Below are 24,077 nucleotides of genomic sequence, written 5' to 3'. Positions count from 1 at the left end.
AACCAGACTTCACCAATGTTTTTAAACATTTAATATCTAGTTTATTATAGTGAAAGTACAAATGACTATATTATTTGTCTGCTTAATCAATTTTTAGACAGTGAATTCACCTCTAAGTTTCGTTGGCACTTCTGATGTAGGCAAAGTACAACTTAGGAATTCTGCAGAGGCTGAAACAATGGAGTCAAGATGTGTAGATTCCTGATGATCAAGGATACCAAAATCAAAACCCGTTGCCATTGAGTTGATTCTGACTCATGGCAACCCTATGATCAAGGATCAATTTTAGAATTTTCATTGGAATGAACAGACGGCTACTTCTGATACATCTTCATAAATATGTATTTCTTTCAACCGGGTTTATGGTTCATAACAGAAATATGAATTGCAGATATTTTTTATATAAATTTAGAGCCATATGCTTTAACATTCAGCTGAAGTAATGGAAGGATTGACATACTTTTATGAAATGTAATGAGAATAGAATCTTAATAGTAAACTACCTACATTCATACAAAAGTGGGACATGTGGACAGAGGCAAACTTTTCCTTAAAAATTAGTTTAGAACTTGCTAAGTAAGATTCAAGAATTTTATGCCATAAATTATAGCCACAATATCTTTAGCCTGAATTAGAACTTAGATCTTCTGACTCCAAATTCAATGTATATTCCCTTACCTTTAGCTGCCCCAAGGCACAAGGTGACAACTTGGTCAAACAAATAAGCAGGAGCTCAATTATTTGAACTGGGATAAAATTAAAATCAGCAAAATAAGTTTTAACTTGCCATCTTGGGATGACAAGAGTATGGCATTTAGTGTCAGAGAACCTGAGTGAGTCCAAGACATTTAAACTTTTCTCTTACACAATAGTACTAATGGTAGCATTTAGAGTTTTCTATGCGGAAGTCACAAGTGTTATCTCATTTAATTCCCAGAACAACTCAAGACCACTTACCTCATAAGGGCTTGAGCCCAGATTTGAAGCCAGGTGATCTAAATCCAGAGTCCAAAATTCTAGCCATTGTGCTATACCACCTTTTAAAAACTTATCCAATCTTAAAATGTATATTTTCTATCTTATAAGGTTTTTTTAGTCTTTTATGATAAACTGTGTACGGGTTATTTTCATTTACCACAAAGGAAGTATTTGTCTTTTCCTTAGAACCTAGAATAGGGTAAAACCTGTAGGTAGTAGACAGAGGCCTTATTAATGATGAAAGAAAAGAAACAGGGAAGGGAGCTGGACTCCAAAGATACTCTTCACACATACTTCATTTAACTCATCAGCATTGAATTGGTTAGCTCAAAAGTTTCTCTTGTTAATCTGAAACTTAAGAACAAAATTCTTAGCATGGTCTAAGGTATCTAGCCAGGTCAGTTCTTACCTACAACTTGAAGACTCACACTTTGTGCACCCACAAAACTGTTCTTTCTCAGATGCCATGCAAGATCCACGCTACGAGGTCTTTGCACATTTGTTTACCTGAAACACCTACCTCTGTTTTTGTCTAATTAACTCTAATTCGTCTTTTAGTTCCTGGACTTAGTAAGTGCCTGATACATGATAGTTCTAGTAAAAACAAACTTGGTTTCCAATCCCTTCTCTCCACTTACCTCTTGATAGATGGGAAGAGATTCTACAGGAAAAAAAAAAAAAAGTGGCTAATAATACCAACAGTCACCTTTGTTGTCCTCATCTCTTCCACGTTGGTATGCTGTTGTCTGTCATAGAATCGATTCCTACTCATAGCGACCCTATAGGATAGAGCAGAACTGCACCATGCAGTTTCCTAGTCTATAATCATTATAGGAGCAGATCACCAGGTCTTTTCTCCCGTGGAGCTGCTGGTGAGTTTGAACCGCCGGCCTTTGAGTTAGCAGCTGAGCACTGAATCATTGTGCCACCAGGACTCCTTCACATTGATATAGATGGTGCCTTTCAAAGTACTTTCACATACATATCTGATTTGTTCCTCAACAAGTTGTAAAGAAGATAAAGCAATTATTATTACCTCTATTAATTTTTTAAAAGTAGAACAATGTGAGTACTTTGTATCAAACTAAACCAAACCAAACCCATTACCATGGGATTGATTCCAACTCATGGTGACTGCATGTGTTACAGAACTGCCCCCATAGGGTTTCTTGGCTGTAATCTTTATGGAACAGAAACCCTGGTGGCACAGTGGTTAAGTGCTACAGCTGCTAGCCCAAGGGTCAGCAGTTCGAATCCACCAGGTGCTCCTTGGAAACTCTACAGGGCAGTTCTACTCTGTCCTATAGGGTCGCTGTGATTCGGAATCCACTTGACAGCACTGGGTTTGTTTGTTTGTTTTTTAAATCTTTATGGAAGCAGATTGCCAAGTCTTTCAAGTTTCACAGTGCCACCAAGTGGGCTTAAACTGACAACCTTTAGGTTACTAGACAAGCACAAGCCATTTGGTGTCTCAAACACTGGCCTGAAAATAAGAACAAGTCAAGATTCCTGTTTTTGTAACATTAAAATCCAATGGCATAGAAGGAGAAATAAACAGTGTAATGCAATGTGACTACTGGTATATTGGATTAAATGTAAAGCCACTGAGAAAGGAGCAATTTACATTATCTCTGAAAGTTAGAGTAGGCTTCATAAAGGAGATATCTTTTAAGTTATATCTTGACAACGGCTCTCAAGGCAGAATAATGCTATACACAAATATACAGATAAGAGGAAAATGGAATGTCTGGGAAACGGAAAGAGAAGTAGTGGAATTATAGCCCAGGAATTGTGAGGAGATGGGAGCAGGATGGAAGGAGATGAGCAGAATTGAAGGTAGTTAAGAAAGATTATGAAGAATTTTTATATTTCATAGTAAGCAGTTTGCTTGCCCAGAACTGAAGCCTCTGCTTTGTCTCTCAGGTGTTCCCTTCCAGCAGGTATAGTTTCTGACAAGAGACAATGCTGCTTTCTCTAAAGTATTTTTTTCCATGCAGTTGATTGTTGTCACTTGTTTTCTTAGTTATGCTAGTGACAGTGATTATTGCCTGTGAGTGTGGATGGGTATGGTTGAAAAGCCCAATGCAGAACTTACAGTCCTTCTCACAATACACTCATATGAATTCTTATTAATTGGTTGGTGGCTACTGTTTTTATATAAAGAATCTGTCCTTTGGGTCTATTTCTTGACTAACTTTCACTCAAAGTTCTTTATTACTTATAGCCATTGGGAGGCTCTTCTACCTCTGGTGCTATATATCCCAGGCACCGTCAGCTAAGCTCCCATGCTTGAAAGCATTTCTTCTTTCTGCTCCATCTTCTCATACTTCAGGAGTGTGGTAGATAGGGAATGTTGAAGGACTTTCAGGTAACCTTTATGAAACTGAAAACTGTGTTTTTCAGCTATCACAGATCACTTTCAGAAGGCTGTGATTTTTCAGGAATAGGATTTGCCATACACCTTGTGGCATGCCACAAAATTCTTGGTGTTTCTTGGACATTTCTGTAGCCAAACCATTCACTTTTTACTTTTTAGTTCTCTATTTTACTAAGTCCTTTATAATGTATGTGTTTTTCGATACCTCCTAATACTATTATGTGATTTTCTTTTACAGTCACTAAAAAGTAAAATAGGTTATTATGCATCCAAAGTGCACTCATCTAAAGATGCCAGATTATGCACAGTGATATACTTACTGAAACAAAAGTTAAGAATATTATATTATCTATGAGAAAAATAGCATAACACCAAGAAAGATTTTTTTGTTTGTATGTAAGTTATCTTCTTCCATACTTGCATGGTTTATCACCATATAATTTTTAAACAGATGTTTGTTGTATTTTTTGAGCCCATCATAAGTTTTAAAACTATGAAGTTTGAAGCATACTGAACTTTGGATAAACTAGCCACTGTAATCGTAAGAACAATTTTTCCCTATTGACAGATTTGGAATTACAAGCAATGACGTATTAATACTGTGAATCTATTAAGTTGGAAAGTATTACCCTTTACCTCTCACAGTCCCATATATTTCAGGATTAAACATGTTGGAGATAATTTATCCTAGCTATATTTCACAGACTTTAGGACTCATCCAGAGGTAAAGATCCCATATTTTCCATCCTGAAATTTGTATTACGTATATGTAGGCTGTTAGAAATACTCTGTTACGTTGGGAGATAGAGTTCTGGAAATCACAATTTTAAATTTATTTTTTTAAGATGATTACTTTCTTCGGTATTCATTCCATACTCATTTATTTCAAAAGGATTTTGTGTCAATTATTATATTAGCTCTTAGAAATTAAAAAAGATGAATAAAACATGCTTTGCTCTCACAGAACGTACAGAGTAGGAAGATAGAAAAGTACAGTAAAGTATATAAAGTAGTGAGATAGAATGGTATCCCAGGAGTGGGAACTATTTTCAAAGAGTTGGAGCAGATGATGAGTGACAGTAGATATGATCTGAGGGAGGGAGACATGAAGGGGGATGGGGAAAATGGAAGGAGTTGAGACTGGACAGGTTGGTGGAAGCCTGGAAGTAAGGACTTGGGGTGCTACCCTAAGAAATTTGGATTCTAAGTAAAAGGGGCTAGAGAAGCATCAGAAGTTATTAAAAGCAATATTTTCAGCATTATCAAAAATATAATTTACAGAATTCCTTAACATTTGGAAATCATAAAAGGGAGAATTGATCCAACATGGTTTCAGAGGATAAAGGGGAAGATAACATATTAAAGGAGTTGTTTTAAGTCTTATGCTTTCAGGAGACCTTAGTTGTAATTCAGTTTTGAGGAATCTTGCTTTGGAGCAGTAAACTGAGGTACTTGAAGTTAGACACTATGTCTTCCCCCCCCCAATACTACTACCAAACCAAAAAACCAAACCCAGTGCTATTGAGGTGATTCCGACTCATATCGACCCTATAGACAGAGTAGAACTGCCCCATAGAGTTTCTAAGGAGCACCTGGTGGATTTGAACTGCTGACCCTTTGGTTAGCAGCTGTAGCACTTAACCACTACACCACCAGGGTTTCCTCAATACTACTACAGTGTCTGGTATATATTATACTCAATAAATGTTAAATGATGAAAGAGTGGGAGAAGTCCAGAGTGGACATTTATTTGTCACTACTCAATTTATCTTTAAAATTATGGTAAATATTCTCATTCTGCAAATTTCAGATCATGAAATCAAATTATTAGAATGCCTAGCACATAGTAACTGCTCAATAAATATTTGCTGAATAAAAGGGTGACATAAAAATCTAAGGCAATCAAATGAAATATTTATTATTTGCTGGGTGCATGACCCAGAAATATATTCCCTATCTTTAAGATACTATCTAGTTGGAGAAATATTGCAAGTTGAGTGTCATGGACAGTATTATAGGAGCGCAAAGGAGGGAGGGATCCTTGTGAACTAGACCACTGTGAGAAGGCTTCTGGAAATAAGACGAACTTGGCTAAAGCTTGAAAGATTGGTTTGATGTCTGAATGTGGAGAGGAAAGGAAGTGTTGAAGAACAAGGCATGTGTGGGGAGCTGAGTGAGATGATTACTTCTGGGTTCATTAATAAATTAACTTTACCACATTGTCTTTCTAATCCTTCTGGATGTTCAATGTGCTTTTCTTTCTTGCTGTTTTTCAGGGCAGTGTTGGCCTTGTGGGACCAATCGGACCTTCCGGAATTCCTGGCCCAATGGTATGGTTCTATTTGCATAATGGATATTTCCGTTTAATTTCTTTGTGATGCCACAAAATATCTTTTTTTTTTTTTAGGGTCTCTCAGGAAATAAGGGGCTTCCTGGAATCAAAGGTGATAAGGTGATTTAAATGTTTACATTGTCGTAGAGATAATTTACCACATTTTTTTCTTTAAGTCAGCACAACTTATAAAATATTTTGTTTTTATTTACTGGGACTAATTTATATTATCAATCATATATTACTTTTTCTCAGAAGTAGGAAAAATAGATATATTATTATTTAATAATTAATATTTGTTTTCTTATATAATATTGCCACATTTGCAGTACATAAGTGTCTTTATATGAAATCATGCTCTCTAGGGTGAACAAGGCATTGCAGGAGAGCCAGGAGAATCAGGGTATCCTGGAGACAAGGTAACTTTGGTATACCATTAATTTTATGCAAATACACAAAAGCCAGTGAGAGTGTGTGAGCTCTTTTAAAAGAAAAGGACTGTCATTATTTGAATCATGTATCTTGTTAGGGTATGCTGTCAATGTGGTGTTTCATGCCTTCCTTAAAACAGTTTTCTCAATTCTTTAGAACACTTCCATGAAATTTTTTAGTAGTTTGTAAATAAAGGCATCGCTGCCTTTTGTGATATAATAGCTGTTCTCTTCCCGGATTATTCTCTTTTTTAGGGAGCTATTGGTTTGCCAGGACCTCCAGGGATGAGAGGAAAGGCAGGACCTTCAGTAGGTTTGAACTTTTCTACTTTCTTTCTGATTAACTCGGTGCATGTCACAGCATGAGTCTTGATAGTTGTTGGTGTTAATAGGATATAAGAAATAGGACATAAATCTACCAATCTGACATTTTCTTGTCAGCTTTAGAATATAGTTTATCCCTCAAGTATTCCACTTATATTCCATAGACTATTGGACCTCACCTACCCACCCCCTTCATCACAGGCCAAAGCCAAGTTTCTGGGAACTCTAAAGATCTTTATTGTATTATTTCCTTGGGTTATTTACTATGAACAGTATTTAAATTTAAAAAATATGTTTTTAAAACAGAAGATATAAAGCACCTTGAATAATATTTTTTTTTCCCATGTATCTTTTTCATTATGGAAACATTCTGAAGAAAAAAGCAAGTCAAATTCTCCTATTGATAACCATTGGGCATCAATTGAAAATGACACCCTTATCTAGTTAATATAAAACTCAACAAATAATAAAACTAAAATTATTGAATAAATAATTTAAATAAATTATTAAGACATGAGTTGTAATTATATGTCTGCATATTAAAATTATTATTAAAGCTAACTTTTACTGAGTGCTTGCAAAGAGCCATGCACTATTTTAAGGACTATACATTTAATTTAACCCTCAGAACAATACTATGAAGTTGATACTATCATTATTCCTGTTTTATAGATTAAGACACAGAGAATTAAGTAATTTGCCCAAGGTTCCACAGTTAGTTACTAGGAAACCCAGGTCATCAGGCATGTTAGAATCTTAACCACTGTGACATTCTATTTTAGTATTTAAATATTGATTATAACTCTATGAAGGTAAAAGGTAACCGTAGGTAGGAAAAATTAGATATTGTGTCATAATTTATTAAAATTACATTAAAGTGTATATAATGCTGCTACATTTTCCTGAGCAATTAATAGTGTCCCCTCTAACTCCACCCTCCCATCTCTGGATTGTTTATATTTGTATCTCAGGAAGCAGCATTAAGTTATAGACTTTTATGTATCCCATTCTTTCTGACTTCTCACAGCGTCAGTAATTTATATAGATCTCTCAGGAATAATTTAATTCAAAGGAAAATTTTTTCACCTATTTGCTTGATAAGGAGCCCTGATGGCACAGTGTTTAAGTACCTGGTTGCTAACTGAAAGGTCAGTGGTTTAAATCCACCAGCTGCCTCGCTGGAAAAATATGTACCAATCTGCTGTAAAGATTACGGCCTAAGAAACCCTATGGGGCAGTTCTATCCTGTCCTATAGGGTCTCCGTGAGTCAGAATCAATGGCAACAGGTTTTATTTGTTTGATGGCTAGTTGCTGGTGACCTTTATTTTTACTAGTTTTTCACCCTGACTCACGTCAGTTAACCCAGTCATCCTTGTACCTAGAGTTAAGCCCCGAAGTTGAGTCTCAAAAAATTCCAAAGTGCATGAAAAAGAGGCATGAGAAATAGCTAATACACAACTTCCATTTATCGAGGATGATTCTAAGCCATATAACAAGGACTTCCAATTTATTTTTTGTATGTGAGCATTTTCTAAAGCTTTGACAATAATAGGAGGAAATGATGTAACATTATCTAAGGCCGATACTAACAAATAAATGATACCAATATGATTCTCTTCTGCTTTAGAATTAATTTCCTTAGAAAACTAGAGTCAAATATCATTCCTACATAAAGGAAACATTTTTAATGTCCCTTATTCTTTGATTCAGTAGATATTTATAGGATTTTATAGGGAGAAATATCACTGGCCTGAGAGACAGAGACCTGGATTCTAGTCCCAGTTGTGACACTGGGCATTAGTATGACCTTGGGCGTTTAATTACTGAGCTAACCAATTTCTCGTGTTTAAAATCAGAGTCGGACTATATCATAGTTAAGGTTCCTTGTAGCTCTTTGAGTCTATGGTTTTTTAGTAATTCTAGTAATGTTAATAGGGATTATCTTGGTAGGGAGATGATTGTCCATTTTTTGTTTTATTAAACCCTTGAAAAATACATAGTTTGGGCTGGAAATTGTATAGAAACTCATGAATTAATGAGATGACTTTGTCTTTAGTCTCTCACTTTATCACTTGTTTGTGTGCTGTTAATAGAAAAAATATAGATATTTGGCCTAGAAACCTTCCCTAGTTAAGGAAGAAGTCACCTCTTTGAAGAAGTATTGCTTATGCAGAATTATTTATCATATTAAGAAACAAACTCCCACACTTGATTATACAAGTTAATGCCTACCTAAAATGTTTATTTATCATCCTGGAAAGAATGCCAAAGTTATAAGGGTGTCTTTCCTGTTTTATATCTCCTACTTTTGGTTTTCTATTTGGAATCAACTCAGCGGCAATGGGTTTGGTTTGGTTTTGGAAGGTGTTGGTTACCGATATTGTTTCCAAATGGATCTAAGTTGTAGCCCGAAAAAACCCTGAGGGTTTTTACTTTCTGGATTAGGAAAATTTTTGCTCTGTTTAAAAAGAATAGAGAAAATTAGCACTCTGAAGTTGCTAAGAAATATTCTTCCCTTAAAAACAGAGAAAACAAAGACAATTATTATGTTCTTTCAATTTTTTTAACTGGAAGTTTTTGTCATTTATAGACGGTTACTTAAGTATTACTAAAGTTTTTGTTCTCTAAAAGCTACTTGAAAACTCAGTTTTTATGAAGGAGAATTGGCTTTCAAAAGAACATTGCACTTGAAGTTTTTCAAAATGAAGAATTATTCTGAAGAATGAGTAATTATTCTGTAATCTACATTTCTAAATATTCAGTTATTAATGAATTTTTCTGAAAACAAAGGTGTAGGATATGCTTTTTTCTTCCTCACTGCTTATAAATTTAGCTACTTGGTTGGATTTTGTCACTAGAGGGCCCCAATGAGAACCCCATCTCTCTCTCTGAGAAAGGGACTTTTCATTTTAAGAATTTAAGTCTCCCTTTTTTTTTCAGATACTGATTCTGAGAGATCACAGTTTTTGCTTATCTGGAGAGGGAGGATTTAAGTGAACCTTTGCATGATATCCCATTACCTTTCTCTGTATGATTGTATTATGTCCAGATACCCCAGCTCTGTATGAGGAAGGATTCGGTGCATATGGGAGAGACTGTCTTATGTCTTTTGAAAGTGGGCAATCCCAAGCATATCTTGCCATTTTATGTGACCTGAGGCCTATTTAAACCAAATTTAGGCTTGTATAGAAATTTATAATGAAAGAAAGAAAAAATTCAAACAAGGGCATCATCAGAACACTGGCCTTCCCTGTTCTCATATTTTTTCTGAGAGCATTGCTCTCTACTTTCAGGCTTTATACCCACTTCTCTCTATTCATACCTTCCTCTCCAGCCCTGGTTTCCAATCCTTAATGTGAATGCCAGAAACTGGCTTCAGAAATTTTGAAAAAAAATCTTCAGAACTTTAATTAAAGGAAGAAAACGGTCAGTGGAATTCTGGGTATCAACCAGGAAAGGAGAGCTGGTGGGGAGGGAAGGATTAAAATAACATTATTTAACATAATTTGGCTCTGTGCTAAGCCTTTTGCATGTATCACTTTATTTAATCCACTGAATGACCGTGAAAATGTTAGTACTGTTATTATTGCTATTTTATTGATGAGAAAACTGAACCTGAGATTAAACAACAGAAATTTAAATCCATATGAATCTTAATTACTGCGTCTGGCCACTTATGGTATCAAAGGGGAGAGGAATTTTCAGCTGCTGCCCCAGGACTCTGGTTATTTATGAAAACAGTTCCACATCTAGAGCGTCCTTCCTTGTTGAGACAAGCTTTGGTGTCTTATTTCTGAGGAAAAAAAACCAAACACACACTCATACACCTACAATTTTTTTCTTGATTTGAGCATTTAACTCACTAATTTGTATCCCTAACACTTAGAAGTAAATATATATTACATTCTTAAATATTTTATTTTCAGAAGTTTTCCATAATGATGATATTTACAAGTTATTTTAAGTTCATGTGAAAAGTCATTACAACTTTGACATAGTATATTGGGTACTCTTTGCTTGCCATATGCGTGATTCCTTTTTAAGTTGTATTTATTGAGTTAATGTTTATACTTTGATTTTTCCCCCAACTTTAGGGCCAAACAGGCGACCCAGGACCCCAGGGACCATCTGGCCCTCCAGGACCAGAGGTAAAAAGTGGGTGAAAGATAATAAATGAGGCAAAAATTGTGTAAGCTAAACTTGATTGCTAAAACATATTTTCACATAGTAGGATTAATGAACATTTTCTTTCACATTTATATCTGTATAAATAATTTGGCCTAACATTTTTCTTTTATGTCAGGAGGTATATAACAATGATTCCAAAGAAATAGAAAAGAATATTAACTATATTTTAGACCTGATTAGATCGTAACTGATTTATTTGTTCTCTACAACTATTAATAACACATACTCAGGGCTTGAGACCAAATCTTGGAACATAAAGTCCACAGAATTTTTAATGCGAAATACTTCAAATTCTTGTTATATATCATATTCTAGAATAAATATGGTTATGCCTGTAGCATATATATCAAATTTGTTTGTTTATTCTTTAAAACTTTGATTTTGGCTTACTGCTTGATTTATAGCACCTTTCTTTTCTGGAAGTCTGAATGGAACATAACCTTCTGAGATAAAATGGGTTCTTTTTGAATCCTAATATAATAGATATACCATATGGAAAGAAAGCTTCTGAAGCTCACTTTAGTTCAGGAATAAAAGCTAACACACAAACACACAGACACACATATACGTATATATGTGTATGTATACATACGTATCAAAACCCATTACCATTGAGTCAATTCTGATTCATAGCAACCCTATAGGACAGAGTCAAACTGCCCCATAGGGTTTCTAAGGAGTGCCTGCCTGGTGGATTCAAACTGCTTTGGTTAACAGCTGTAGCTCTTAACCACTATGCCACCAGGGTTTCCTATACACATAAACACATACATACAAATATACATATATATGTAAATATATACACACATCTAATTCAGAATCATGGATGCAGCAGTAAAGCCTACAAAAATGAATTTGGGTTCGGAATATCTCCATAAATCAGAGCAATAAAATCCCCATAGTGTCAGAGCAGTAGGCAGAGTTTCCAGGAGTTGTACTGCACTCATAACTTCTTCCTGTCTTTAAAAACCATAAAATTTACTTTTTACTCCACAGCTGTCTTTCAGGATTGGCTGATTTCTTTAGCAAATGCCCATTCTTACTTATTGCCTAATTTAAAAACACATTAGAGATTGATAGTTCGAAGATCTACAAAGCAATATTACACCTAGTTTTATTAATAGGAAGATAAAATGCACCAGCATACTGATGTCATCATTCTGAAAGGAGAAAAATTCCTTTGAGTAATTAAAATTTCAGATTAATACAAGTTCATCTCATTATATGTACATATATTCTTTAATTTTAATCATTCTTAATGAAAACCTCCTTTGAATGAACGGTGTTTACCTGCCTTCTCATACTGTGGATACAGAACCTAATTAACCTTTATTATCTTTAAAGGTTATTATTATGAGCATGAATTGTTCTACCGTAACTGCAGTTATATATTAACTGCAGTTATAGATGGTACAGGTGGTAGGTGCCTTAGGAAGGGCTATGTTACCTCCTTGTTTTCAGTATGGTTTTGCATCATTTTCTTTTTTCTCATGAAAGCTGGGTTAAAAGATACATGGGCTTCATTTTGGCTTATTACCTAGTCCTCCAGAGATGTTTCTCTTTTCTCTGTGATTTTATGATACACCATCACCATTCAAAACATCGTCTCTGATTTCTGCACTACTAATAGAAGGTCCTGTGCCACCACCTTGTCAGACTGTCCCCATCCTTCCTCTTCACTGGTATTACATTTTTTCATGGGGCTAACGATGTATCCTGTACTCTCTCAAAAACTGGTACAAGGTTGTTTTGGGAAATGAGACCCAATCCAAAGATTACAACTTGTTCTTACTCATAAAAAATGTAGTACTTAGGCAACATATATGAGGTAACTTATCCAAATCCTTTTCAACTTTATGGTTTTAATAGAACTGCATGTCCAGGAAGAATTTAAAATAGTATGTTTAATAGTATATCAAGCTTGAAAAGTTTCCACTAAAACACTCTTCAGTGTTTTCAATGGCAGTGGCAAAGTGAATGAATTTTCTCAGGCAAAGTGGTCTTCTGTGTTTTGCTAAATTTAGACTTTATCCTGTATGCGACGATCAAAGATTTTTGCAAGGGAATGGAATTATCAGACTTGTGTTTTAGACATATACCTGGCAACAGGAGGAAGGGTAAATGAGAAGAAGAAGGAAGAGGTGACAAGAAGACCAATTAAAGGCCACTTAAGAAGATAATGCAGTAGACCAGGGGATTAATGATGAAGGCCTAAACCAAGGCAAAGCCTGTGACAATAGAGAGGAAAAGATGACTTCAAGAGATACTTAGGAAGTATAATTTGCAGTGCTCGAATCATTTAGTTCAATTCATGAGAAAGAGGAAGAAAAGAATTTTAATATTTCTTGGTTGAACAGTTGGGTAGAGTGTGCATCACCCTTCTAAAAATAGAGGATAAAGGTGAAGGAGGACAACAGGTTGGATGGAGAGAATGCTTTGGTTTCGAATCTGTTAAGGCTGAAACGCTTGCGTGATATACAGATACCTAGTCTAATAAGAAAAAAAAAAAAAACTTTTTTTTCTTAGTCTAATAAGTGTATAAGAAACTATAGGCCTGAAAATCAGAAGAGTAGAGATACACATTTGTGTGGTCATCCACAAAGAGGTAGTAGATGATGCAATTGTATTAGATGAAATTATTTAGGGAGAACATATGAAACAAAATTTGAAAGTACTACACCTGGAACTCATCCTCAGAAAGCTACGTTCTCTGCCCACGGTGCAATTAAGTCTTAAATCAACAATAAAAGAGCGGTAAAATAAGCTGTAGTAACTGAAAAACACTCCAAAGTAGCTCATGATCTGGAGAGAAAAAAAAAATCACCAATGGAAATTAGAAAATATTTAGAACTAAATGAGGACAAATCACTATAAAAACTTGACTGTTGCAGCTAAAGCAACACTTAGAGGGAAATTCACAGACTTAAATTCATTTCTTTAGAAATAGATAGAAAATAGATGAGTTATGCAGAGCTTAAGCGCAGTGATTAATTTCGGAAGTAGAAGGAAATTGATAAAGGTCAAATAAGATATGTTTAATTTTCTCTATAAATATGAGACTAAATCCGGAGAGTAAGAGGAATGTGTGCATGCAGGTGTAGGGACCTTGAGGAGCTCTGTGACAAGCAAGGAGGGAAGTGACTGGGGACTAATAAAAGGATTTCTGAGTTGTTTCAAGAACCCATCTGAGATTTAAAAAGCTTGTACCCAAATTTTAGGCCCAAAGTCCTGTATGTTTTATTGGAACTGGATTGCAAATTTGAGCCTGAGCTTCCAACTGGCCAAAATTAAAATGATCAATTATATGCTTCAGCTCTCTCTTGGATAAAAACATATTAGCTGTTGAAAAGAAGGACAAAAATTCATGGTATTAATGCCTGTATGATTAGGCGCCTAACAGTGAGATCTAGTTATATGCTTCTGTGAAAAATTTTGCTAATTATTGGATGATAAAGTGCTTGACTTAATATCTGAAAAGTACTATACTTTGGGGGTTAATATCTTCTGAATGAGAACGGATGAGTCAGCCTGGATACCTTGAGCAAATTATTTAAACTCACTGGACCTTTCCTCATCTGTAAAATGGAAATAATAGTGTCAACCTCATAAAGTTGTTGTGAGGATTAAATGTAAACATGCAGAGGAGTTCGGTTGCTAGCTAATAGAAAGCACTCAATATGCATTAGCTACCACCACCATCATCATAAGCAAAAGGAAGTGCCTAGACCCAAGGCAGAAAAAGCTTGACTGGTTCAAGATCAGAAAGAATGGCAGTACAGCTGGAGTGAGCAGAGAGAATGAAGAGGAAAGTGGCTACAGTGAGGATGGAAAAGCAGACAGTGGTACATCATCAGGTAGCCCCTTCTAGAGAATAATAAGCTTGGATTTTGTTCTAAGTGCAATGGAAAGCCATCAGAAGTTTTAAGCAGGGCAGTGGCATGGTCTGATATAATTTATGTTTGTAAAAGGTCACTCTGGCTGCATCTGGTGATGAGACAGTGTGGAGCAAGAGTGTGAAAGCAGGGAGATAATTTATGGAAATTAGTTACTTAGGCACAACTTCGTGGTATCTTGGTCTAGGGTCGCGGAAGTAGAGAAAGAGAGCAGAGATGAAACTGACAGGCAGTGATGATGGATTGGATGTGGGAGGTAAAGTGAAGAGGAATTAAGTCTACATCTCAGATTTGAGACCTAAGCAACTGGTTAAATGTTGGTGCTATTTATGGAGATGGGGGAAACTGGATGAGAAGCTTTACTTAGGTGAATATTAAGTTTAGTATTTGATAATAAAACCATATCAGGATGAAAGATAGCGGTTTTCAACCTTGACTGGGCATCACTATCACCTATAATTAAAAAAAAAAAGTGTTCTGATGCAATTCCAAAAGTGCTAAATCAGGATTCCTTGAGGGAGGGGCCTTAGTGTGTATAGATTTTAAAAGTTCTGCAAATGATTAACGCCATGATAAAGGACACATTTTATCTTTGTGTTCTGTATGAAAGTGGGATCTTTATCCAATGGAATGAAAGTGTTTTCAAGTCAGTAAGATAGCATATAAAGAAAACAGAACACTCTACCCTCTCTCCCTAGAAATTATTTTCTGATTCCATGCTATGATAACCTTAGAAAATTATTACCATTCAATGCAATGTAGTATAGCATAGAGATAATGTTCTATCGATCCTTTTTTAAAATAAATTAATAAAAGAAAGCCAGTAGTAAGCTTTATTACCGAATTTCTCTAGTTAACATTGAACTTGTACAGGAGCTAGAACAGAGAAAGAGGAGAGCTGGATTACCTTTTGAGTGCAGGGTGAAAGTGACCCCAAAACAGAAATTTTATAGCACCAAGAAGAGCATGTGGAAAAGCCTGAGATGAGAGTGGAAGAAGGGCAAACAACTAAGATAAATATCTAACACAAAAAATAGTTAATCTGATTTAGGTCAGTGAGCTTATTTATATATTTTGCTAACATTTTATTGTCAAATATTTTTCAGTTGTACTTGTTAGCCATTATTATGTTTCCACTGAGGAATTAGGTTAAATTATATGTAAAGCTAAGATCAAGGATTAAGCCTCTTGAGTAGCTGCCATTGTGTGGAAAAATAATACTTTTTTCTTTAAGACCATATAAGGAAATTTATATTAAGAGAGCATCTACATTAAGCAAACACTATTTTTTATTACTGTGCTCTTTAGATGAAGGTTTACAGGACAAATTAGTTTCTCATTAAACGATTAATATACTGTTTTGTGACATTGGTTGACAACCTCACACGTCAGCACTCGCCCTTTATCAACCTTGGGTTCCCTATTACCAGCTTTCTTGTCCCCTCCTACCTTCTCGACCTTGCCCCTAGACTGGTGTGCCCATTAAGTCTCGTTTTGTTTTATAACCCGTTGCCATTGGCCAATTCGTAGCGACCCTATAGGACAGAGTAGAACTGCCCCATATGGTTTCCAAGGAGCACCTGGTGGATTCGAACTGCCGACCTTTTAGTTAGTAGCCATACCTCTTAACCACTATGCCACCAGGGTTTCTTGTTTTGTTGTATAGGCCTGTCTAATCTTTGGCTTTAAGGATGAACTTCAGGAGTGACTTCAGGACTGAGTTAAAAGAGTGTCCGGGCGCCATACTTTTGGAGTTTCTCAAGTCTCTGTCAGACTAGTTAGTCTGGTCTTTTTTGGTGAGATAGAATTTTGCTCTACATTTTTCTCCAGCTCTGTCCAGGACACTGTATTGTGATCCCTGTCAGGGCAGTTGGTGGTGGTAGCAGAGCACTGTCTAGTTGTGCTGCACTTAGTCTGGTGGTGGTTGTGGTAGTTGTGGTCCATTAGTCCTTTGGACTAATCTTTCCCTTGTGTCTTTGGTTTTCTTCATTCTCCCTTGCTCCCAAATGGGGCCAGACCAATGGAATATCTTAGATGGCTGTTCACAAGCTTTTACAATCCCAGATTCTACTCACCAAAGTAGAATGTAGAAACATTTTCTTTATAAACTACATCATGCCAATTGAGCTAGAGGTCTCCCGAGACTATGGTCCCTAGCCCTCAGCCCAGTAAATCAGTCCCTCAGGGAGTATGGATGTGTCTGTGAAGCTTCCATGACCTTGCCTTTGTCAAGTTGTGATTTCCCCGTTATTGTATACTGTCTTACCCTTCACCAAAGTTACCACTTATCTATTGTCTAGTTAATGTTTTTCCCTCCCCACCCATCCCTTCCTCGTAAGGGGTTGTTTCTTCCTATGTGTAAACCTTTTCATGAGTTGTTATAATAGTGGTCTCACACAAATTTGTCCTTTCGTGATTGACTTATTTCATTCAGAGTAATATCCTCCATATTCATCCATGTTGTGAGATGTTTCAAAGATTCATTATTGTTCTTTATCGTTGCTTAGTATTCCATTATGTCTATGTACCATAGTTTGTTTATCCATTCATCTGTTGATGGTCACTTAGTTTGTTTCCATCTTTTTGCTATTGTGAGTAAGGCTACAATGAACATGGGTGTGCATATGTCTATTTGTGTGACAGCTTTTATTTCTCTAGGATATATCCCTAACTGGGAGAGCTGGATCGTATGGTATTTCTATTTCTAGCTTTTTAAGGAAGCGCCATATCATTTTCCAAAATGGTTGTACTGTTTTGCATTGCCACCAGCAGTGCAGAAGAGTTCCCATCTCCCTGCAGCCTCTCCAACATTTGTTATTTTCAGGTTTTTTTATTTTTGCCAGTGGTGTAGGGTCGAGATAGTATCTCATTGTAGTTTTGATTTGCATTTCTCTAATGGCAAGTGATCCTGAGCATTTCCTCAGGAAGTAATCATGAGCATTTCCTCATGTAGTGATCATGAACATTCCCTAATGGGTCTCTTAGCTACCTGAATGTCTTCTTTGGTGGTGTTTGTTCATATCATTTTCCCATTTTTTAATTGGGGCATTTGTTGTTTTGTTGTTGTTGTAGAGGTGTTGGATTTTCCTACAGATTTTAGAGATTAGACCTTTGTCAGATTTGTCATAGCCAAAATTTTTTTTCCCAGTCTGTAGGTTCTCTTTTTACTCTTTTGGTGAAGTCTTTTGATGAGCATAAGTGTTTTATTTTTAGAAGATCCCAGTTATCTGGCTTATCTTCTAGTGTTTGTGTATTGTTAGTTATGGTTTGTATTCTGTTTATGCTGTGTATTAGGGCCTCTAGTGTTGACCTTATTTTTTCTTCTACGACCTTTTTAGGTTTTGTTTTATATTTAGCTTTTTGATCCCTTTTCAGTTAGTTTTTGAGTATGGTGTGAGATATGGGTCCTGTTTCATTTTTTTATAGCTGGGCATCCAGTTTTACCAAAACCATTTGTTAAAAAAGACTGTCTTTTCTCCATTTGATGGACTTCGGGCCTTCGTTGAAGATCAGGTGACCATAGGTGCATGCATTTACATCTGAGTTCTCAATTCTGTTGCATTGGTCAATGTGTCTGTGGTTGTACCAGTACCAGGCCATTTTGACTACCATAGCTGTATAGTAGTTTCTGAGGTCAGGTAGTGCAAGTCCTCCTACTTTATACTTCTTCAATAGTGCTTTACTTATCTGGAGCCTCTTTCCTTTCCATATACAGTTAATGATTAGTTTTTCCTTCTCAATAAAGAATGCTATTGGTATTTGGATTGGGATTGCATTGTATTTGTAGATTGCTTTGAGTAGAATTGACATTTTTACAATGTCAGTTCTACCTATCCATGAGCATGGTATGTTTTGCCAATTGTGTTTTCTTGCAGTAGTGTTTTATAGTTTTCTTCATGTAGGTCTTTACATTTCTGGTTAGATTCATTCCTAAGTATTTTATTTTTTTTAGGGACAATTATAAATGGTATTGCTTTCCTGATTTCATAGCTGTCTTTATTGGTGTACAGGAATCCAACTGATTTTTATATATTTGTCTTATATCCTGCTACTCTGCTAAATCGTTCTATTAGTTCCAGTAGTTTTCTTGTGGAGTCCTTTGGGTACTGTATGTATAGTATCATATCATCCACAAATAGAAACAGTTTTACTTCTTCCTTACCAATTTGGTTGCTCTTTATTTCTATTTCTTGCCTCATTGCTCTAGCTAGGACTTCCAACACAATGTTAGATAGGAGTGGTGATAAAGGGCATCCTTGTCTTGTTTCTGTCCACAGGGGAAATATTTTCAGCCTCTATCTGTCAAGAATGATGTTGGCTGGACCAATGGAACAGAATTGAAAATCCAGACATAAGTCCATCCACATACGAGCAGTTGATATTTGACAAAGGCCCCAAAACAGTTAAATGGGGAAAACACAGCCTTTTTAACAAATGGTGCTGCCATAACTGGATATCCATCTGCAAAAAAAATGAAACAAGACCCATACCTCACTCCATGCACAAAAACTAACTCAAAATGAATCAAACACCCAAATATAAAATCTAAAATGATAAAGATCATGGAAGAAAAAATAGGGACAATGTTAGGAGCCCTAATACATGGCATAAACAGTATATAAAACATTATAAAGAAGGTAGAAGAAAAACTAGATAACTGGGAGCTCCTAAAAATCAAACACCTATGCTCATCCAAAGACTTCATCAAAAGAGTAAAAGGACTACGTACAGACTGGGAAAAAGTTTTTAGCTATGACATATCTGATCGGTGCCTGATCTCTAAATTCTACTTGATACTGCAAGAACTCCACTGCAAAAAGACAAAGAACCCAATTAAAAAATGGGCAAAAGATATGAATAGACACTTCACTAAAGAAGACATTCAGGTAGCTAACATATATGAGGAAATGTTCACGATCAGTAGCCATTAGAGAAATGAAGATCAAAACTACAATGAGATTCCATCTCACACCAACAAGGCTGGCATTAATCCAAAAAACACAAAACAATAAATGTTGGAGAGGCTGTGGAGAGATTGGAACACTTATATACTGCTGGTGGGAATGTAAAATGGTACAACCACTTTGGAAATCGATTTGGCCCTTCCTTAAAAAGCTAGAAATAGAACTACCATACAATCCAGCAATCCCACTCCTTGGAATATATCCTAGAGAAGTAAGAGCCTTTACATGAACAGATATATGCACACCCATGTTTACTGCAGCACTGTTTACAATAGCAAAAAGAGAGAAGCAACCAAGGTGCCCATCAATGGATGAATGGATAAATAAATTATGGTATATTCACACAATGGAATACTACATATTGATAAAGAACAGTGAGGAATCTGTGAAACATTTCATAACATGGAGGAACCTGGAAGGCATTATGCTGAGTGCAATTAGTCAGTTGCAAAAGGACAAATATTGTATAAGACCACTATTATAAGAACTTGAGAAATAGTTTAAACCAAGAAGAAAACATTCTTTTGTGGTTATGAGAAGGGGGAGGGAGGGAGGGTGGGAGAGGAGTATTTGCTAATTACATAGTAGATAAGAACTAGTTTAGGTGAAGGGAAAGACAGCACACAATACAGGGGAGGTCAGCACAATCAGACTAAACCAAAAGCAAAGAAGTTTCCTGAATAAACTGAATGCTTCTAAGGCCAGCGTAGCAGGGGCAGGGGTCTGGGGACCATGCCTTCAGGGGACATCTAAGTCAATTGGCATAATAAAATCTATTAAGAAAACATTCTGCATCCCACTTTGAAGAGTGGCGTCTGGGGTCTTATTAAGCTAGCAGGCAGCCATCTAAGATGCATCAATTGGTCTCAACCCACCTGGATCAAAGGAGAATGAAGAACACCAAGGACACAAGACGATTATGAGCCAAAGAGACAGAAAGGGCCACATGAACCAGAGACTACATTATCCTGAGACCAGAAGAACTAGATGATGCCTGGCTACAACCAATGACTGCCCTCACAGGGAACATAACAGAGAACCCCTGAGGGAGCAGGAGAGCAGTGAGATGCAGACCCCAAATTCTCAGAAGACCAGACTTAATGGTCTGACTGAGAGTAGAAGGACCCTGGTGGTCATGGCCCCCAGACCTTCTGTTGGCTCAGGACAGGAGCCATTCCCGAATCCAACTCTTCAGACATGGATTGGACTGGACGATGGGTTGAAGAGGGATGCTGGTGAGGAGTGAGCTTCTTGGATCAGGTGGACACTTGAGACTATGTTGGCATCTCCTGCCTAGAAGGGAGATGAGAGGGTGGAGGGGGTTAGAAGCTGGCGAAAAGGACACGAAAAGAGGGAGTGTAGGGAGAGAGCTGACTGTCTCATTAGGGGGAGAGTAATTGGGAGTGTGTAGCAAGGTGTATATGAGTTTTTGTGTGAGAGACTGACTTGGTTTGTAAACTTTCACTTAAAGCACAATAAAAATTATTAAAAAAGAATGATGTTGGCTATTGGCTTTCTATATATGCCCTTTATCATGCTGAGGAGTTTCCCTTCTGTACCTCCTTTAATGAGACCTTTTATCAGGCATGGGTATTAGACTTTATCAAATGCCCTTTCTGTGTTGATTGAAACGATCTTGTGATTCTTTTGTTTTATTTATGCAATAGGTTACATTGATTGATTTTCTTATGTTGAACCATCCTGCATAACTGGTATGAATCCTACTTGGTTGGGGTGAATTATTTTTTTTATATGATGCTGAATTCTATTGGCTAGAATTTTGTTGAGGATTTTTGCATCTTTATTCGTGAGAGAGATTTGTCTGTAATTTTTTTTTTTTGGTGGTGTCTTTGCCTGGTTTCAATGTCAAGGTTATGCTGGCTTCATGGAATGAATTTGGAAGTATCCCTTCCTTTTCTGTGTTTTGAATATTAGAGGTTTGAATTCCCTTTTCTTCTGTTCAGTAGTTTTAGTGCCTTTTCTTCTACTAGAAGGTCATCTTATGTTTTCTTTTGGTCTTTTTCTGGAAACAGCTTGCCCCCTTTTTTAAAAAAATATGTTTGGTTATTTGCTGTTGTCTTCCAGAAATTTAAGAATTATTTTCTTTGTTTATTGATTGTAGATTTGTTTATTTCATCCTGTTTTTTTGTTTTATTTGGTTATGTCTGGGCAGGCGGGTTGGGCATGCTTTGTTGCTTGCTTGTCTGTGAGCATGATACTTCTCACTACATGGTCCAGGTAGGCAGGGGTGTTTGCTAAGCTGTGGTGTAGCAGGGCAGGCCCAGCAGGTTGGGGGAGGTCTGCAGATGGGTCATTTACAGCACATACTGGGGCCAGTGGGGTGGGACCAGGAGGCAGTGCAGGGTGGGGTCCAGTGATCAGCACTGGTTTCATGCAGGGGTGCAGTGCTCAGTGCACGGCACAGATAGGCAGAAGGGAAGGGAGAGATTGTGATGTGTGGGTGAGAGAAAGAAGAGAAAGAAGAGAGAAAAACAGAAGCAATAAATAAATAAATAAAATGGAGGCACAATAGAATTCAAAGGGTGGGAATGGGGCAAACCCAACGAGGCCAAGTGGTGTAGTTCATCCAGTCAAGAAGGGGCATGGGTGATGCACAGTGCTAGGTGATCAGGAGAAAGGAAATGAAAGAAATGACAAAGAAAGAAAACAACAACAACAAAATATGGTGCTGGGGGAGCAGGCCCTTGGGGGTGGAGTGGAATTGGGGTGGCAGTGAGCTGATGCATCTCTCACCAGGTGGCATGGTACAGTCTGTTAGAAAGGTGTGTATGCAGTGCAGGGCCTAGGCCAGAGAAAGAAGGAAAAAGGAGAAGGGGAAAGATAAATAAAAATTAAATATATCGTGCTGAGGGAGCTGACTTGGGTAGGCTGTGTGCCAGAGGCTCTCTAGCCAAGCAGTACAGCACAGCCTGTCGAGAAGGGGAGGGGAGGCAGTGCACGGGTCTAGGTGGGTGGGAGTAAGGAAAGGAAGGAAGGGAGAGTGAGAGAAGAAACAACAAAAAGAGGAAAGAGAAAACACAAACAAAGAAATGGTGCTGAGGGACCCTGCTGGTAGGGGTGGTGAAAACCAAGGAAGCTGTGTGCCTGTGGCTCTATAGCTGAGTGGTGTGGCACAGCTCATCAAGAAGGGGCAGGGATGGCACATGGGGCTAGCTAGGTGGGAGAAAGGAGAGGAAGGACAGGAGAGAGAGAAAAACAAACAAAAAATGGCACTGAGGGAGCCTGTTGGTGGGGTGGTGTGGGCCCAGGGAGGACATGTGTTGGTGGTTCTCTGCCAAGCTGTGTGACATAGCCCATCAGGAAGGAGTGGTTACAGCACATGGGGCTAGCTGGGAAGGAGAAAGGAAAGGAAGGATGGGAGAGAGAGAGAAGAAACCCAGAAGAAACACAAATTAAATAAAATGGTGCTGAAGAGGCCTGCACGTGGGAGTGGCATGGACCCGGCGAGGACTGTGCTGGTGGCTCTTCAGCTGAGTGATGTGACATACCCCATCAAGAAGGGACAGGGATGGCACACAGGGCTAGTTGGGTGGGAGAAAGGAAAGGAAGGATGGCAGAGAGGTAGAGAAAAAAAAATGGCCCTGAGGGAGTCTGTTAATGAGGTGGCACAGACCTGGGGTGGCCTTGTGCCGATGGCTCTCTAGCCAAGAGGTGTGGCACAGCCCATCAAGAAGGGGTGGGGAGGTACACATGGCTAGCTGGGCAAGAGAAGGGAAAGGTAGGAAGGGATAGAAGAAACCAAGAAGAAAAATAAAAATGGCGGTGGCACAGACCTGTGGAGGTAGTGTGCCTATGGCTCTCTAGCCAAGTGGTGTGGCACAGCCCATCAACAAGGGGTGGGGTGGCATACTTGGCTAGTTGAGTGGGAGAAAGGAAAGGAAGGAAGGGAGAGAGGGAAAGCAATAACAAAAGCTAGAAAAACAAAAACAAAAAAAATGGCACTGAAGGAGCCAGCCAGTGGGGGTAGGGTGGACCTAGGAGGCAGTGAGCTGGTGTCTCTCTGGTGGAGCGACCATGGCCTGTTGGGAAGCAGCAGAGGCTGCACAGAGAAAAGAAGGGTGGGGGGTGGGAAAACTGTATCCCTGGTTACTGGGTCCTCTGTCTCTTGTTGGGAGCTCTGTGAAATTGCCTTCCTGTACTCTCTGTCCACTGTTCTTGGTAACTGAGGTCCAAGACGGCGAATCCATGCCACGTTAGCTAGTAGGGGAACTCCACTCCATAGCTCTCCTCCTTCTCTGTTCTCTGTCAGTTTCTTATTCCATTCGGTGCTTGATGGAGTTTTATCCCTTAATTTGATGCTTAGGGCTCCAGGATTGCCCTTTATATCTGTTTTTTTTTTTTTTTTTTTTTTTAGTTTTTCGGGTCTTAGCTTCAGGGAGAAGGCATGGTGCTTCTGTCTATAGTGAAGTGTTGGTTCTGCCTCCTTGAACACTCATTTTTTTTAGCTTCTTGTTTTAAAATACTTTCAGACTTCCAGAAGAGTTACAAAAAGTATTCTGAAAGCCCAAAAAGTATATAAAAAGCTACACTTAGTGAAGTGGACTAGCCTTTTGCCCTTTCTCCATCCC

General features: G+C 37.6%; 1 protein-coding gene across 1 annotated transcript in view; it reads left to right on the top strand.

Annotated features, from left to right (window-relative positions):
* Positions 1-24,077, top strand: part of COL24A1 (collagen type XXIV alpha 1 chain) — a 364,074-nt gene that overhangs the window by 93,221 nt on the left and 246,776 nt on the right. Inside the window, exons 14-18 of the mRNA XM_064279962.1 lie at positions 5,632-5,685; positions 5,763-5,807; positions 6,053-6,106; positions 6,374-6,427; positions 10,538-10,591. Of these exons, the coding sequence (XP_064136032.1) occupies positions 5,632-5,685; positions 5,763-5,807; positions 6,053-6,106; positions 6,374-6,427; positions 10,538-10,591 (261 nt within the window). The remainder of the gene's footprint in view (positions 1-5,631; positions 5,686-5,762; positions 5,808-6,052; positions 6,107-6,373; positions 6,428-10,537; positions 10,592-24,077) is intronic.

The sequence above is a fragment of the Loxodonta africana genome, chromosome 3 (assembly GCF_030014295.1).
Source record: "Loxodonta africana isolate mLoxAfr1 chromosome 3, mLoxAfr1.hap2, whole genome shotgun sequence".
NCBI classification, from domain to species: domain Eukaryota; kingdom Metazoa; phylum Chordata; class Mammalia; order Proboscidea; family Elephantidae; genus Loxodonta; species Loxodonta africana.
Note: the sequence above shows the minus strand (reverse complement) of the source record. Positions and strands in the feature narration are given on the sequence as shown.